Here is a 13,622-nt window from a genome sequence, read left to right on the forward strand (position 1 = left end):
TTTTTATACATGACGAATTTTCTTGAGAATCTGTGTTACATTCGGGGGTTCTTTCTACGCAATAAATTGATCTTGAGTACAAAGATTTCTTTGATTTTCATATATAAAACTCTCCAAGTTGTATTATTTTGATTAAAAACTTGGTTTTATGAAGAATTTCTAATAAATATTCGACAGTAAATCCAATCTTAGCAAATTTGTAGTATCCTGACCTTGTTGATATTTAGATACTGCTTTACCAGTCTGAGAAAACTAAGTAACAGCCGATTTCCCTCGACTAATTAAAGGAATAAAGAACCACATGTTCATTTAAGATCCACATTCACTTTTCTTTTCGTCCTTGAACTAGTACCTCTACGACTTAAGTCCGCGTTTTCCATGTTCTATTCTTAAAAACACATAGTTAGAGAGTTTTTTTTTCTCAAAACATGTCCCTTCATTGGATTAGTTAGTATTCACACTACACTCACCTCTAGTTGTAAGGGTGAAAAAGTTTTTCGACAACAAGAACAGCGGTTTGGCCTCCGCCTGTTGCCAGAGCACCGTCGTTGTGCCCAGTATCAGCAGCATAAGTCCAAATTTTGACATGATTTTATTACTTAAAAAACAGTATCTAAAAAAATGATTTTCTTAAATCCAGTATCGCCACTTCTTCACTAAAACAAACGTTTTTCACTTTCACAAACTCTGGGTTACTGGACTCAATGTCTGAGGTGTTCACTTGCCGATTTGGTACTGCCGCTATGCGTTTCCTTATTTAACTACTTAAACCGCGGCACTTGTGCGCAGCTAGAACAAAACCGCATTAGCAAGACTGCAGAATTCTTGAGCGCGGACTCAAGCACCGAGTGTTGTTTTCAATGAAGACGGTTTAGGGCCAGAGTTCACTTTCGCATTTTGCTTTGCGCATCATTAGCAGATCGTTGGCTGTAGCGAATCATATACTTACCGCTCAACATGGTATACATAAGCATACTCTCTGCTGCTCTCGCGCTCATGCGCATAAATTGAAGCTTAGATATGAAACTATGTGTATATGGAAGTCTACAAGCCACGCTTTTAAGCGAAGTCAATAATTTTGGTGCGTTTCTTTTGTTTTGTTTTCGCGCAATCTCTTTCATCTTCTTCGCATACGTAATTAACATAATGCTACTCCTATCTGTATCTCAGTTATTGCTCTGCGCATCGTGTGTTTGATACAAATTCACTCTTCCAGCCTTTGCTATTTTTATACACTCGACGTCGCAGCAGCTCAGCTCAATCAGGTTGTTAAGTGCGCGCCTAGCAGACGTCTAGAATTTTTAATGCTTTCCAATAAAATGACAACAAAGCTTTGCTATTATCTTTGATGAGAGTATATATGCGAGATATTCTGTCTTCCTAGTAAAACTCAAAGAAAGATACACTTTTAACAAGCACACGTGCGCATGCGCACAATTTTATGAACAGCTAGTTAACTTGAAGGTGCAGTCTGGGTTTCCCTTCAAGGTGGTAATTCCAAATAAAGTTGAAACTATTATGGTTGGGAGCATCTTTTTCTGGGTTTGCTTCATAACCACCAAGGTGCTTATGATCGTGTCCATAGAGACGGCCTGCCATTTATGATTTTTCTATGTTGTTTTTTTTTTGGTTTTGAAGCCGAGCCCTCTTCTACCCTTATATACTAGTATATGAATTTTTTTATATAACCACGAACGCAACAGAGAATAGCTGAGAACAGTACAGACTGCAGAATACTTTTGGGAAGTACCATCACTTCGCGGTTAATCAGCAATCGTTAAAATCAGGTAGATGGGATGTACATACGTGAACACAGTTTTTGAGCGGAAAAAAAATAATAATATCATAAAACTTACTAACTGATATACTATTCCGTACTCAGTATAAATGAAAGAAAGAAACGGCAAGTGCGAGAGACCTTCTGGTACATAAGGCATGTTAGTTACATAGGGGTAATGGCGAATTTTCACCCGATTTTATTCATTCTAAGTACAGAGATGCACCGATATATGAAAAATACGCTGTCTCATTTTCATTGAGATAACTCACATATTGACCGATAAGGTCATTCAGAAGTTCGAAAAACGTTTTATTAGGTATATGAGAGCTAAAGGAAGTATTGCCCCGATTCATACCATTTTCGTCAAACAGACATGCCAGTCAGGCAAGAATTATCTCTGAATTTCAATTATATATCTCATGCATTGACCGATATTTTCGGATTAGGTTAGGTTAGGTTAGGTAAGGTTAGATGGCTAGTCGACGATCGCTCGTGGACTGGTATATGTAGTCCTTTGTGAAGACATAGAAAAACAAGAAAAAATGTTAACTTCGGCTGCACCGAAGCTAATATAGCCTTCACAGGTGTATTTCTTTTAGTAACTATGTGTTCAGTTTATATAGAAGCAATGTACTATAGTAATCCGATCTGAACAATTTTTTCGGAGCAATCCATGTCAAATTTCGTGAAGATTCCACGTCAAATGCGAAAGTTTTCCATACAAGCCCTTGATTCCGATCGTTCAGTTTGTGTGGACAGACAGACGGACATGGCTAAATCGACTCAGCTCAACGTACTGATCATTTATATATATACTTTACAGGGTTTCCGACGCGTCCTTCTGGGTGTTACAAACTTCGTGAGAAACTTAATATACCCTGTTCAGGGTATAAAAGAATTCCTGATAGATTAGCAGAACGCTTAGTAGCTTGTGCAAATTTGCATAGGCGTGTAATTTCAACTCCCATCAGTTCGGTGAGATGTCCAGAGGTATGCGCTCCTAAGTGTTTAAGTCTTGACCTTCCAAACGCGAGACAAGAAGGAAGTGTTGAGTTGTTTCCATCTCGTCCTCTACTATACAGCTTCTACAAACCGCGTCTGGTAAGATTCCCAACCAATGGCCTGTTAAAAGCCCCAACTATGGCGAAGCGGGGCTTGGGCCAAAAGTAATACCGCAAGTAGCGATGGTAGCCCAGCGCTGGCCAAGATTCAGCGAAGCCTATGGATTCTATCCATAAAAACTACACCGGCTTAGCGGCGCTGGATGCTAGTCATACACCACTCCTGGCAAGCTCGTCCATTATTTCATTACCCTCGAAGCCTATGTGGACGGGCACCCAGTAGAAGTGAATTTGTTTCTTCTGGCAAAACTTTCCAATGCTGCCCTGCTTTCCAAGATTCTTCTGACCGATATGCCATACGACGTTACCAGCTTTGATTGCTGCATGGGTGTCTAGCAATCCTCACGACTTCAGCGTTTTGTCACTTGGAATGCAATTATAAATGGCGAAAACCAAGAACTTATGTAATTCCCCCTGCATGATTTATATAGTAAGCATGTGTTTATGCGTCTTCCAGTTTTTTATATGGAATTACACATTCTAGACATACATAAGTGAAATGTAGAGTCTTTCCTTCATTTCCAGTTCATGAACTAGTATTTTTATTGCAATGCTTTTTTTGTATCCCTTCACTCACCACTTCTGCTTTAAACAATGCATTCTAGTACCTTAGCTGTTAGTATATACATATTTATGTATATAAAAATATATACATATGTTTGTATCTAGTATGAAGTAGATAGAAAATTGCTTGTTTCTTGTTTATGGTGCTCTTCTTTGCCTGTTTCGGCTCGCCGTGTAATCCACTTTAGTCCAGTCCAGCGCAACGCTTCTTGTTAATAGAGCATTTATGATTTATAAGCGCGTAAAAATTATTACCATTGCACCTTGCTGACATTGATTTAGCGCGTCTGACCGGTTTTTTATCCCTTGCACCGGTGTAATGTGAATACACCTCCATTAAGTGCAAGTGTACATATGGTTACTTGGATGTAAGTAAAATATAAGCGCATAGTTCTGGGTGGAGTCAAAGGTATGTGCTTTGTTTTCAATGTTAGTGGGATAAATCACTGTGTCGCTTTTGTTTTATGAACTATGCAATTGACATAGTGTAAAAGCTTACACGAGAGAGGTCGGAGAACTCACATTTTTGGTCTTTAGAGTCGTCTGCAGCGGTTGATGGTCGGCAGTCTTAGTTGCAGCGGTTCACGAGTTACATCAGAGAGTTAGTGCAGTTTGTTCTCTGACATTTGTTGTTTTGTTTTTTTTTTCCCCCGAATTTACTTAAAGTAATGTAATGGAGCTTAAATTCCACAATCGGAATCGGAATTGCCTCTGCCTTGGATTCATCTAGAGAGGCTTCTGACTTAGCCAACTTGTCTGCTTTTTTGTTGCCGAAATTGTTCCCATGACTGGTACCCTAAATTATGGATTAGTCGAGATGACCAGCCAGCGACAACAAGGCTAGTAGTGCCGTCCGGCTGTCTTTGTAAATGGTTGATTTCCCTTTCCTCCCAATAGAACTTATTGCCCAGTACTTCTACTGGGAAGGTGATAGTTGAGTTAGATAGACGGTGAGATAGCGAGATATTAACCTCGTCGGAGTATATCCCTATTTCTAGACCGCAGTTCATTTTGGACCCGTTGGTATGGATTGAGGTAGGGTTTACGAGTACTACTAAACCTTTACTAAATATCTTCTCCATTCACGCTTAAAGGGTATTCTCATTTGGAAGTCCCTACTTAAGTCCAATCTTGGCAGTATTTAGTTTCGTACTGGTTCAGAACTTCGCTATATCCATAACTCTTCCTATTCCAAACGCCAATCTCCTTAATTCTTAAAACAGAAAGTGTGGCCACTTTATGTATGAAAATGTCTAGGGGTGCAGGGGTATACTTAGCGCATCATTCCGACATGACTTAGACGTCCCGTTATACAGTGCATACGCTGTTCTCTGAGGTCCTACACAGATCAATATTTTTCCTATATTTTTTCAATAAAATCTATTGATACCTTCTATTTTATGATTTTAGAACCTTTGCAGTCCGCAATGTGGTGATCTCTTTCTGACACCCTCCAGATGCATTCCAATTCTGTTACAATTACTGATGCCTATAACTTTCCCGATTATGAGCAGTTCTCTTAGCAACTTAGTCGTCGTTTATCAGGTAATCTGTGAACTTATCGGACACCTCCTTAAGGTACTCCAAATGAGACGCTTCGGTTCAGCTGATTAAATTTTTTGAAACAAGGAGGAGTTCTCGTCATGTTCCCGAAAATGTGGTCAACAACTGATTTTGAATTCCACTACTTTCCAAAGAAAATAACTATTGATATTCATATCAAATTCAAATCCACAATTTTATTTCGCAGGTGTTCTGAAATATTTGATAGTATGTTAGCTCTTTGAGATCATCTTAAAGTGAATCATAGAGTTCTGCTTATTTTCATAAATAGAGTTCAGTAGTGATATTATTCTTTACGTTTTCATCTATGACCTAATCATGAGTGCATACATATGTATGTCCATAATATATAGGTATGCGGAAATTTCTTTGCACTTCGGCTTCACTAAAATCGCATTTATGAGTTCACTGAGCACCAAATGTGTGGAAAACATTGAATATTTTTTTTTTCAGTTTAAACAAATGAGCTCCAAACTCTTTTCCATAAACTTCAAAGTGCATTCAACACTTAAACGCGAATGCACGCACGAACACTTTCATACATATGACCAGCAAGAGTTAGACACACACTAATTCCAACCATATGACTAGGAACTTTGTATTCGATATAGAACTAGTAGTGGGACTGGTTGGTGTTTTTTTAGAAACAATGGAGGATGTCTGGGGAAAGAGTTCGTATTCATGCTGTGTTTTAGAGAGCGATGCTTTGTCATATATAAAATATATTTCCTGTGAGTGGTAGAATCAAGAAGATGACCTTGAACAACTAGTTCTGAAACAACGAAATTTAGCCAAAACACATTGAGGTCTTGTGGATAAACTATTTCAACTATACTTATATGTATAAAGTTTTGTCCGATAAATGCAGTTTCTGAAGGCGTATTATTAGTTTTCTAATAATAGCTTTCTCCGATTTACCATTTCTCTGCTTGCTATCTGTGTGATCTGCTCTCTTGTCGAAAAAGTTGTTTATTGAAAACTCGGTTCGAATCTGGGTAAGGTTAGGTTAAAGGTCAATTAGGTCGATTCCAACAATTAACTCACTTGGACATCTTAGAATGCTGGCCTGTTGTCAGCTCGAAGCTAAGAGGTTACTAATTTTTTTTTGTCCGGGAAAGAAGAATTACTCCTTCAAAGAAGGAAGTGAAACACAATTACACAAGGGACATGTTACCGAAGCGATGGATTCAAGGCAAGTGCGGACAGTTCTTCCAATAATTGAATTAGCCTGCTCAAGTCACTACCCTCTAACGGTTGGTAAATCGAAGTCCATTTATAAGACGAATGTAATTTCAAAACTCTTATCTCTCCATTGAATGCAGACAAGGATAATATTTTTTGCGAAGATCGTGAAAGCGGTGCAATAATTAATTTTTTCTCTTATAGTTTTGCTTTACATGTTTTATGTCCAGTTAGCCTTTTGAAACAGTAGTTTCATCTACTCACTACCCCGAATTCATTCGAACATCACTAGTTTCATGCTCATGCTCCTCATTGTTTTGCCAGCGCTTTTCTCGTATGGTCACGTTCACGCACACACACTTACATCTATGTTTATGAAATAATTTGCGATAGTAGAAAAAGTTATAAACATTTTTATCTTAAAGCTCATACACTTGAACAAAGTTTGAAAACACATTTGTGGCAATGCGGCACACTATTTCCACTGCATCGCAGTTATGTTTGTGTGTGAATGCGTATGGGGTGCCTGTACATGCCGATTACCCTGCCGGAAAAGTTTTTGATTGAGTCATATGTGCGGACCTGGTTAGAAAGTTTCGCCACTTTCATAGTTCGACTTTCATGAATTTTTTTTATGGCTTAAATAAAACCCTAATAATGACAAAAATATAGGATTAAGTTAGATGAAAATTTAGGTAACGTGGATAAAATTTCTGTAGAGTCATAAAAAAAATGAAAAATTTTCTGTAACTCGTTGAAATAATTCAGAAAGAAATTTTGAAAATTCTTTTTTTCTAGTTGCTGTTCAAATTCAATTTTTTTCCGAAATTCAGAGTCAGTGGGATCGACTTTAAGAGGTCTACGTCTAACTTATGAACAACATCTTCAGCGATGAGGCTCATTTCTGGCTGAATGGCTTAATCAATATGCAAAATATGCGTTATTGGTCAGGCAGCAATCCACACGTACTCCATGAGTCATCATTGCATCCCGAAAAAATTACGGTTTGGTGCGGTTTATGGGCCGACGGCGTCATCGGGCTGTACTTCTTCCGTGATAATCAAGATCGGCGTGTTACTGTGAATAGGAATCGCTACCGTTCAATTATAACCGAATATTTTTGGCCCGAATTGGATGATATGAACTTTATAACAATATGTGGTCCAAACACATATGAACGTCGTACGAATGGCGAGCGTAAAATTGGCATCGAGTGTACTTTCACAGGAATAGAAATTTTCATTGATATTTCAAACCATTTTTGTTTTATTTAATAAAATTTTTGTAGCGTTCTAATTGAAAAAGCCGACATTCTCCGCCTCGGTTTTTCTAAACAAGCTCCAAGTTTGGACAACTCGTCTATATTTTTCCTTATCGAAAGTGTACCGGCGACCATGAACCAAAGGCAGAGACAAGTGCAGTGATCCTAAAGCCTTACGGTAATTGTTGAATAAGTTGGAATTAATCTGTAGTTGACAAGAGCAGCGAAGTTGCCGGGCTGTCAGTGTAAACGGTAGCTTTCTGTATCATCTCGTAGTTATCAATAGAGCACCACAGACATTATCTATACCTAGTTCTTCCGCTTGGAAAATTCTGGCTGAGTTTAGTTGTCGGATAAAAACCGAAATATCAAGATAATTATACTCAGATCCCTACGCCGCAGTTCATGAGTCCATGCACCCTTTAGTATAGATAGATGTGACATGCTCCTCTCCTACTAAACCTTTTCTCCATTCGCATCTCGAGGTTAAGCTCACCCGAAAGCAACTATTTTAAAGCTAAGTTAAGGAAGATATAGTCTGTTTATTTATGTTAAGCTCATACAAGATGGTTTAATGTCCATACTCCCTCCGTTTTCAAATGCTTAATTCCTTTTTTTTTTATAGAAGACTGTTATTTTAGAGTAAAGAAGTCTATGTGAAGTTGACACAGGAATTGTTGAGTCAGCCGACCTTGAGATTTGTGTTGTGGATTCATTTAGATATTTAGTGATGAACGATCCTTTAGATTTTTGCGAGGATTGCAAATGACTCTTCACTTCCCCGGTGTAACTAACTCACGGCGAGGTAAGTGTAAACAATGAAAGTTAGGCTTTGTCCAACATATTTTTTCACTTTTAAAAATATTTATAAATATTTGAAAAATTTATTCCAAGGCAAGAAAGTCTGACCATATTTCGAGGTAAATTTTATTTTAATTTTGACAATTTCATTATTTTAGAACTTAAAGGTTCGACTCAAAACGATGAACATTATGTTCACGGTTGAAATTAAAGACTATAGTTTAACCTTTGTATACTGACCGCTGTTTACCATACCATATATGATATTTGACTACTCACCCTAAAGGTAGGCCACGGCAGTATGGAAAATAAAACGTTGCCTACAATTAAGCGAATTATATTTTAAAACGCTTTTTGAATTAAATTTTTTTAATTCTTCAGTTTCACAATTTACAGAATGAAAAAGGTTCAGTTCACTCTGTTCCTGCAGGTCACTCGTGCCATCACTTCATGGTGTGGCCGCCAATGCTTGTGATACCCCTTTTTTTGTTTTGCTAAGCTCAAGGCAATGCCCATGGCGTACGCTGGAATGCATACAGTTTGTAAGTGTATTAGTGCACATATTTTGTTCGTGACATTGTTCTTGTTGCTGTTGCTGTTCTATGCGTAGTGCTTTCTTTCAACGCAGTGATGCGTAAATATGAACTTTTATGCCGAGCACGCACCACTTCCATTCATTCACACATGCGCCCCTAACCATTTGCTCTACATACCGCTTGCACATATATACATATAAATATATACATATGTATTTATTTCTCGGGCCGCGGACACTCGTGTGCAATGTGCGAAAAAAGTCACAGAACTGCAAGTGCAGTTTTTCACCTTGTTGTTGTTGCTGGTTGGTGTGGTGGTGTGTATAAGTGCGCTTTAGTGGTATTAAGATTATTTATTCCTGTGTGTGATGGCGTTAGTGCACTTGCAACATGGCTACTTAACTGAATTTCAAAGGGCAATGCTGGTGTCAAAGCTGCATAGAAAAAAACTGTAAAAAAAAATCGGAAAATTGTTTGTGCAAAAGAAGTTTGCAAACACATGAAAAATATGAATGCCGCACGCTGCACCCCAGGGTTGTATTGGCTGTGCGCTTTAAAATAAATTCGATAAGTCAGAAAGGTGCGAAAGTCATAAAACCGCAAACACTTAGTTATATATGTATGTATATATATACATATTTATATATATTGCATATATCAATTTTCATAAAAAATTTGCTAAAAATTCACAGCAAACTGCAATTCGAACTATACTCACCACACTAAAAATACAGTCGAGTTTGCTGTACGCGGCGTGCGCATTTAAAATGCATGGCTGCCTCCGCGATGGCCATTTTGGCGTATTCCAATCGCAACCGAGTGGCTCTTCTGCGTGCGTTCAATTGAATTAAAATGTTCGCACATATCATAGCGTCAATGTTGTCGTTTTCACTTTGTTTCAAGTGCTACGCTTTGGGTTTGAGCAAAACTTTTCAACGACCGCGCCATCACCGACAAAACGCGGCATATTCAATAGTTGGTAAAAAGTGGGCGAAAATGTTATTCTAACTTTGTATCGCACTAAATAAGTGTGCAGGGGGGATTTTTAATGGCTCTAACAGGTAGAGAGAAAAATCTAAATTTTGTTCCATAATTGCTGCTGCATGACTCAGAGATTTATAAGTACGTAGCCAAAATAAAGGGAAGAACGTTCACGGTTCGAAGGGAACTGAACCGATGCTATTTTTTCCCGAAATATTGGCCTTTGATTTTCGAAATTGAGTTTATTGAAAACATAAGTATTGATTATATTATGAAACCGACTAAAAGTATAAAAATATGGACAGAATATACGCATTTCTCCCATTGCTTGCAACTTTTAGGAATCAAAGCCAGGGAAATATCTTAAGACGTAAAACTTCAACCACAGCATCGGAATACAAAAAATTTTTAATATAAATACAAATAATATATATGATCCATCTTTTAATCTATTAATTATTATCATGTCACATGTTAAAAAATGTTTCCTGGCTTTCGTTAAGCTGCCTTACATACAATGACCAATCACATGAAGTCAGCCGGATGTTCGAAAATACCGATATTAGTTATTATTGAGGCGTATTTTAGACAAAAGTGGATACTGCTATTAGTAAAACACGTTCAGTAATTTTCATTGAGGTAACTCAAGTATTGGTATATATAAGTATATACCTGAGGGAAGTGTTGACCCGATTCAAACCATTTTGGATACACACAGTAACTACTGTCAGGAAAGGACTATGAATTTCAATTGTATATCCCTTACATTGACCACATATTTGATACCCTAGGCTTTGAAAAGTTTCAGTGATTTTGGAACAAATCGTGCTTTCCCTTTTCTTAGACCCAAATGATCTCTTATAATGGTGTTCACTGAACCTTCCAATATTCCAACGATGCCAGTAAGATCTCTGACTATTAATCGTCGATTCTCAAGAATCAATTCTTTTAGTTCATTGAGTTAGTTTTGATGGCCTTCCTTGATGTGGTTCTCGACCCTCTTTGAATAATGAATTGTACCAATCAAAAATACTTGCTTGTGACCAACAATTATCACAGAAGATCTTTTCAAACATTCAGAACGTTTCGGCAACAGAAATTTTATTCCGCACACAAAATTTAATGGAACAGCTTTGTTGAATAATTTCTCTCATCGTAAAAATCGCCGAATGCACTTTATGTACTTCAGAACAGATATCACTGACAGTCACGCCGACCTCGAAAAGAAATATTTCGGCGAATGGGTTTTCGCGCGAAGTTTAAGTTAAAAAGCATCACTATAGTAGTATATCGCATATTTCGATTTACATTTATAATTGATTTCTTTTATTACTAAATATGTTTATGTTAATCAAAACAGAATGCCTTTTAACTTGTAATCTAAGTTAATCTGTGAGTAAGATGGAAATATCCCACCGAGAACTGCTTCTCCTATGATTTTTCTCTAAATGTATCCATATTTTTAACGATTTCTATATTCTTCGGCCGACTGCCGAATAATGCCATAATTTATCTTTAAATATTACTGTACCCCTTAAGAAAACTCACCTATTACTTGTCTCAGAAATAATATGACGACAACTGTCAACCCTTTGAGATTTTCTCCGTGCAGTGGATGTGTCATCGAAAATGTGCTTTTACCAATTTCATGTCATTGGTCATATTGAAAATCGTAAAACTTTACTTTGAGTCTATCACTTTACAAGGAAATGCTTGGTAGCGTACTTTAGAGGCTTTTCGACCGAGCTCTATCTATAGGATATAATTATTTTAGTTCGTATGTTTATATGGAGAACGATTGGTTTTTGGAAGTCCTTAGAAATCTGTGCTACCTATATTTAGATATTTAATAACCTCAGCAGAAGGAGGATATTTGCAAAAATAGTATTAATAGATTTAAGGAAAATCAGTTTTGATGCGATTTCTCTCACGTTAGGGTTAATATTTTACTTCTTTTATTTCTTATCATACTTATTTGTAATTTTTAGTATTTAAAGTATTTTACAACACTTTATTAAATTCTTCAAAAAAACCTTTCACGTGATTATCTTCTTTTGACATTCTAAATTGAAATGTTTGCATTCTTTCTATTAGAAACATTATTGGAATTCACGCTCGCTTGGGAAATATATAACGACTGGGTAATATTTCAGTAATTCTCTTAGAAAGTGTTACAACATACTCACACATATGGAATTACAGGCAAATGAAGTTAAAAATTGTGGACCTTCTTGTCAGTGCCCAGAAGAATGTTCAAGTAGAAAACATACTTGAACTTCGAATTTGTGTTGAAGATTTTAAAAATACAAATGTCAATCAAATCTTTGTATGAAGATAAATATGTGAATTGCATTCTAAATTGAATTCTGGACTTTCAAGGTGGTGTTAAAGTAATATAAAGAAATTTTGGTTTCGATATACTAATACCAATAACCATGTTATATTAAAGAATTCAAAATGTTGTATTCGGAATACCATGTAAAGCTTTTAATCAAACTATTTATCGGTTAATATACATTGCCATGAAAATCACGTTCTCTGCTGGAGAATTCAAGTATAGTCCGAGGTCTCTCTGCCATTAAGTGCTGTGCAAAGGGGTTGAAAATTTTTTAAAGAGTGTAATAACCTAAGGGCTTTGAAATTGACTTAGACCTCACCTTAAGACCTATGGTAAAATGTGTGGAAGAGTTCCATATTTAAGACTTGGACGCTGTTTTTGAGCACTTATACCTCTTTTCTTCATAAACAGTTATGTCCAAAACAATTCGAAGTAGAAAATGAAGGTATCAGGAGTACTGAAGATCGCTGAGTTGCAATCGGAAGTTGTACATTTCTACTTATTACTACTAGCTAGCACAGTTTCTGCTGGAAAAGCGTTTCTTAACCCAAATACCAGCAGAAACTAACGGAAAAGAGTACAAGTTGAGAGCGTAAGACCTGAGAGAGCTCCGAGTTTCTGATAGTGAAATTTCTACTATAACTCCAATCGACAGACCCAAAACGTGGAGTTATCTCTTCACCCAAGTGTTCTCTCAATAAATCCATTCATTGATGCAATATGTGGAAAGTGGCGCCGTCTTGTTGAAACCAATCGTCGCCGAGATAACGTGCTTAATTTTTAATAACCAAATAATCGGTAATCATGGCGCGTTACCGGTAGCCATTGACGGTTACGTTCTTATCGGCATGATTTTTAAAGAAAAAGAAGAAGATGATTCCAGGCCCACAAACCACACCAATGCATGTTTTTTCAAGGTGAAATTACAGCCCTTGAATCTCATTAGGTTGCTTTTTGTCCCAAATGTTGTAATTTTGCATGTTTACATATTCATTGAGCCAGAAATGGGCCTCATTGCTGAACAAAATTTGGCTCGAAAACGTCGGATCTTCTTGGAACTTTTCAAAAGTCCATAGAGTGAAGCGATACCACTTGGAAAGTTCGAGCGGTTTCAATTCTTTAACAAGCTATATTTTGCGAGTATGTGCTTTAATTTAAGATGTCGTCATAAAATGCGCTAAGTCGTTCCATACGTTGGTTCGAGTTGCTGCGAACGGTGCCGAATCGACTCTCTACGATCTTCATGTACTCGCTCAGCTACGGCTGTTAAATTTTTTTCACTGTGTGCTGGACGTGATGTATTCAATCGAATTTTATCCATTAATGAATGTTGGATCTCAAGATAGGTGATGGTGTTGCGAATCGTACGCTCAGTAGGCTGAGCATGTTGAGCGAAGCACGCGAAACTCATTCTTTACAGAACGATTTCGTTAAACGTTGTTCAGACGGAAGTCTTTCCATCATGAAATGCCGAACAATATTGGAAAAAATAACA

At 37.2% G+C, this 13,622-nt stretch overlaps 2 protein-coding genes across 2 annotated transcripts in view; one reads left to right on the top strand and one right to left on the bottom strand.

Annotated features, from left to right (window-relative positions):
* Positions 1–777, bottom strand: part of LOC105225697 (PE-PGRS family protein PE_PGRS30) — a 3,081-nt gene extending 2,304 nt beyond the window's left edge. Inside the window, exon 1 of the mRNA XM_011204285.4 lies at positions 471–777. Coding sequence (XP_011202587.2) covers positions 471–588 — 118 coding nt within the window. The 5' untranslated portion in view covers positions 589–777. The remainder of the gene's footprint in view (positions 1–470) is intronic.
* The window catches only part of LOC109579497 (SCAN domain-containing protein 3), a 107,031-nt gene that overhangs the window by 80,989 nt on the left and 12,420 nt on the right, over positions 1–13,622 (top strand). The window lies entirely within an intron of this gene.

The sequence above is a fragment of the Bactrocera dorsalis genome, chromosome 4 (genome assembly GCF_023373825.1).
Source record: "Bactrocera dorsalis isolate Fly_Bdor chromosome 4, ASM2337382v1, whole genome shotgun sequence".
Taxonomy (NCBI): domain Eukaryota; kingdom Metazoa; phylum Arthropoda; class Insecta; order Diptera; family Tephritidae; genus Bactrocera; species Bactrocera dorsalis.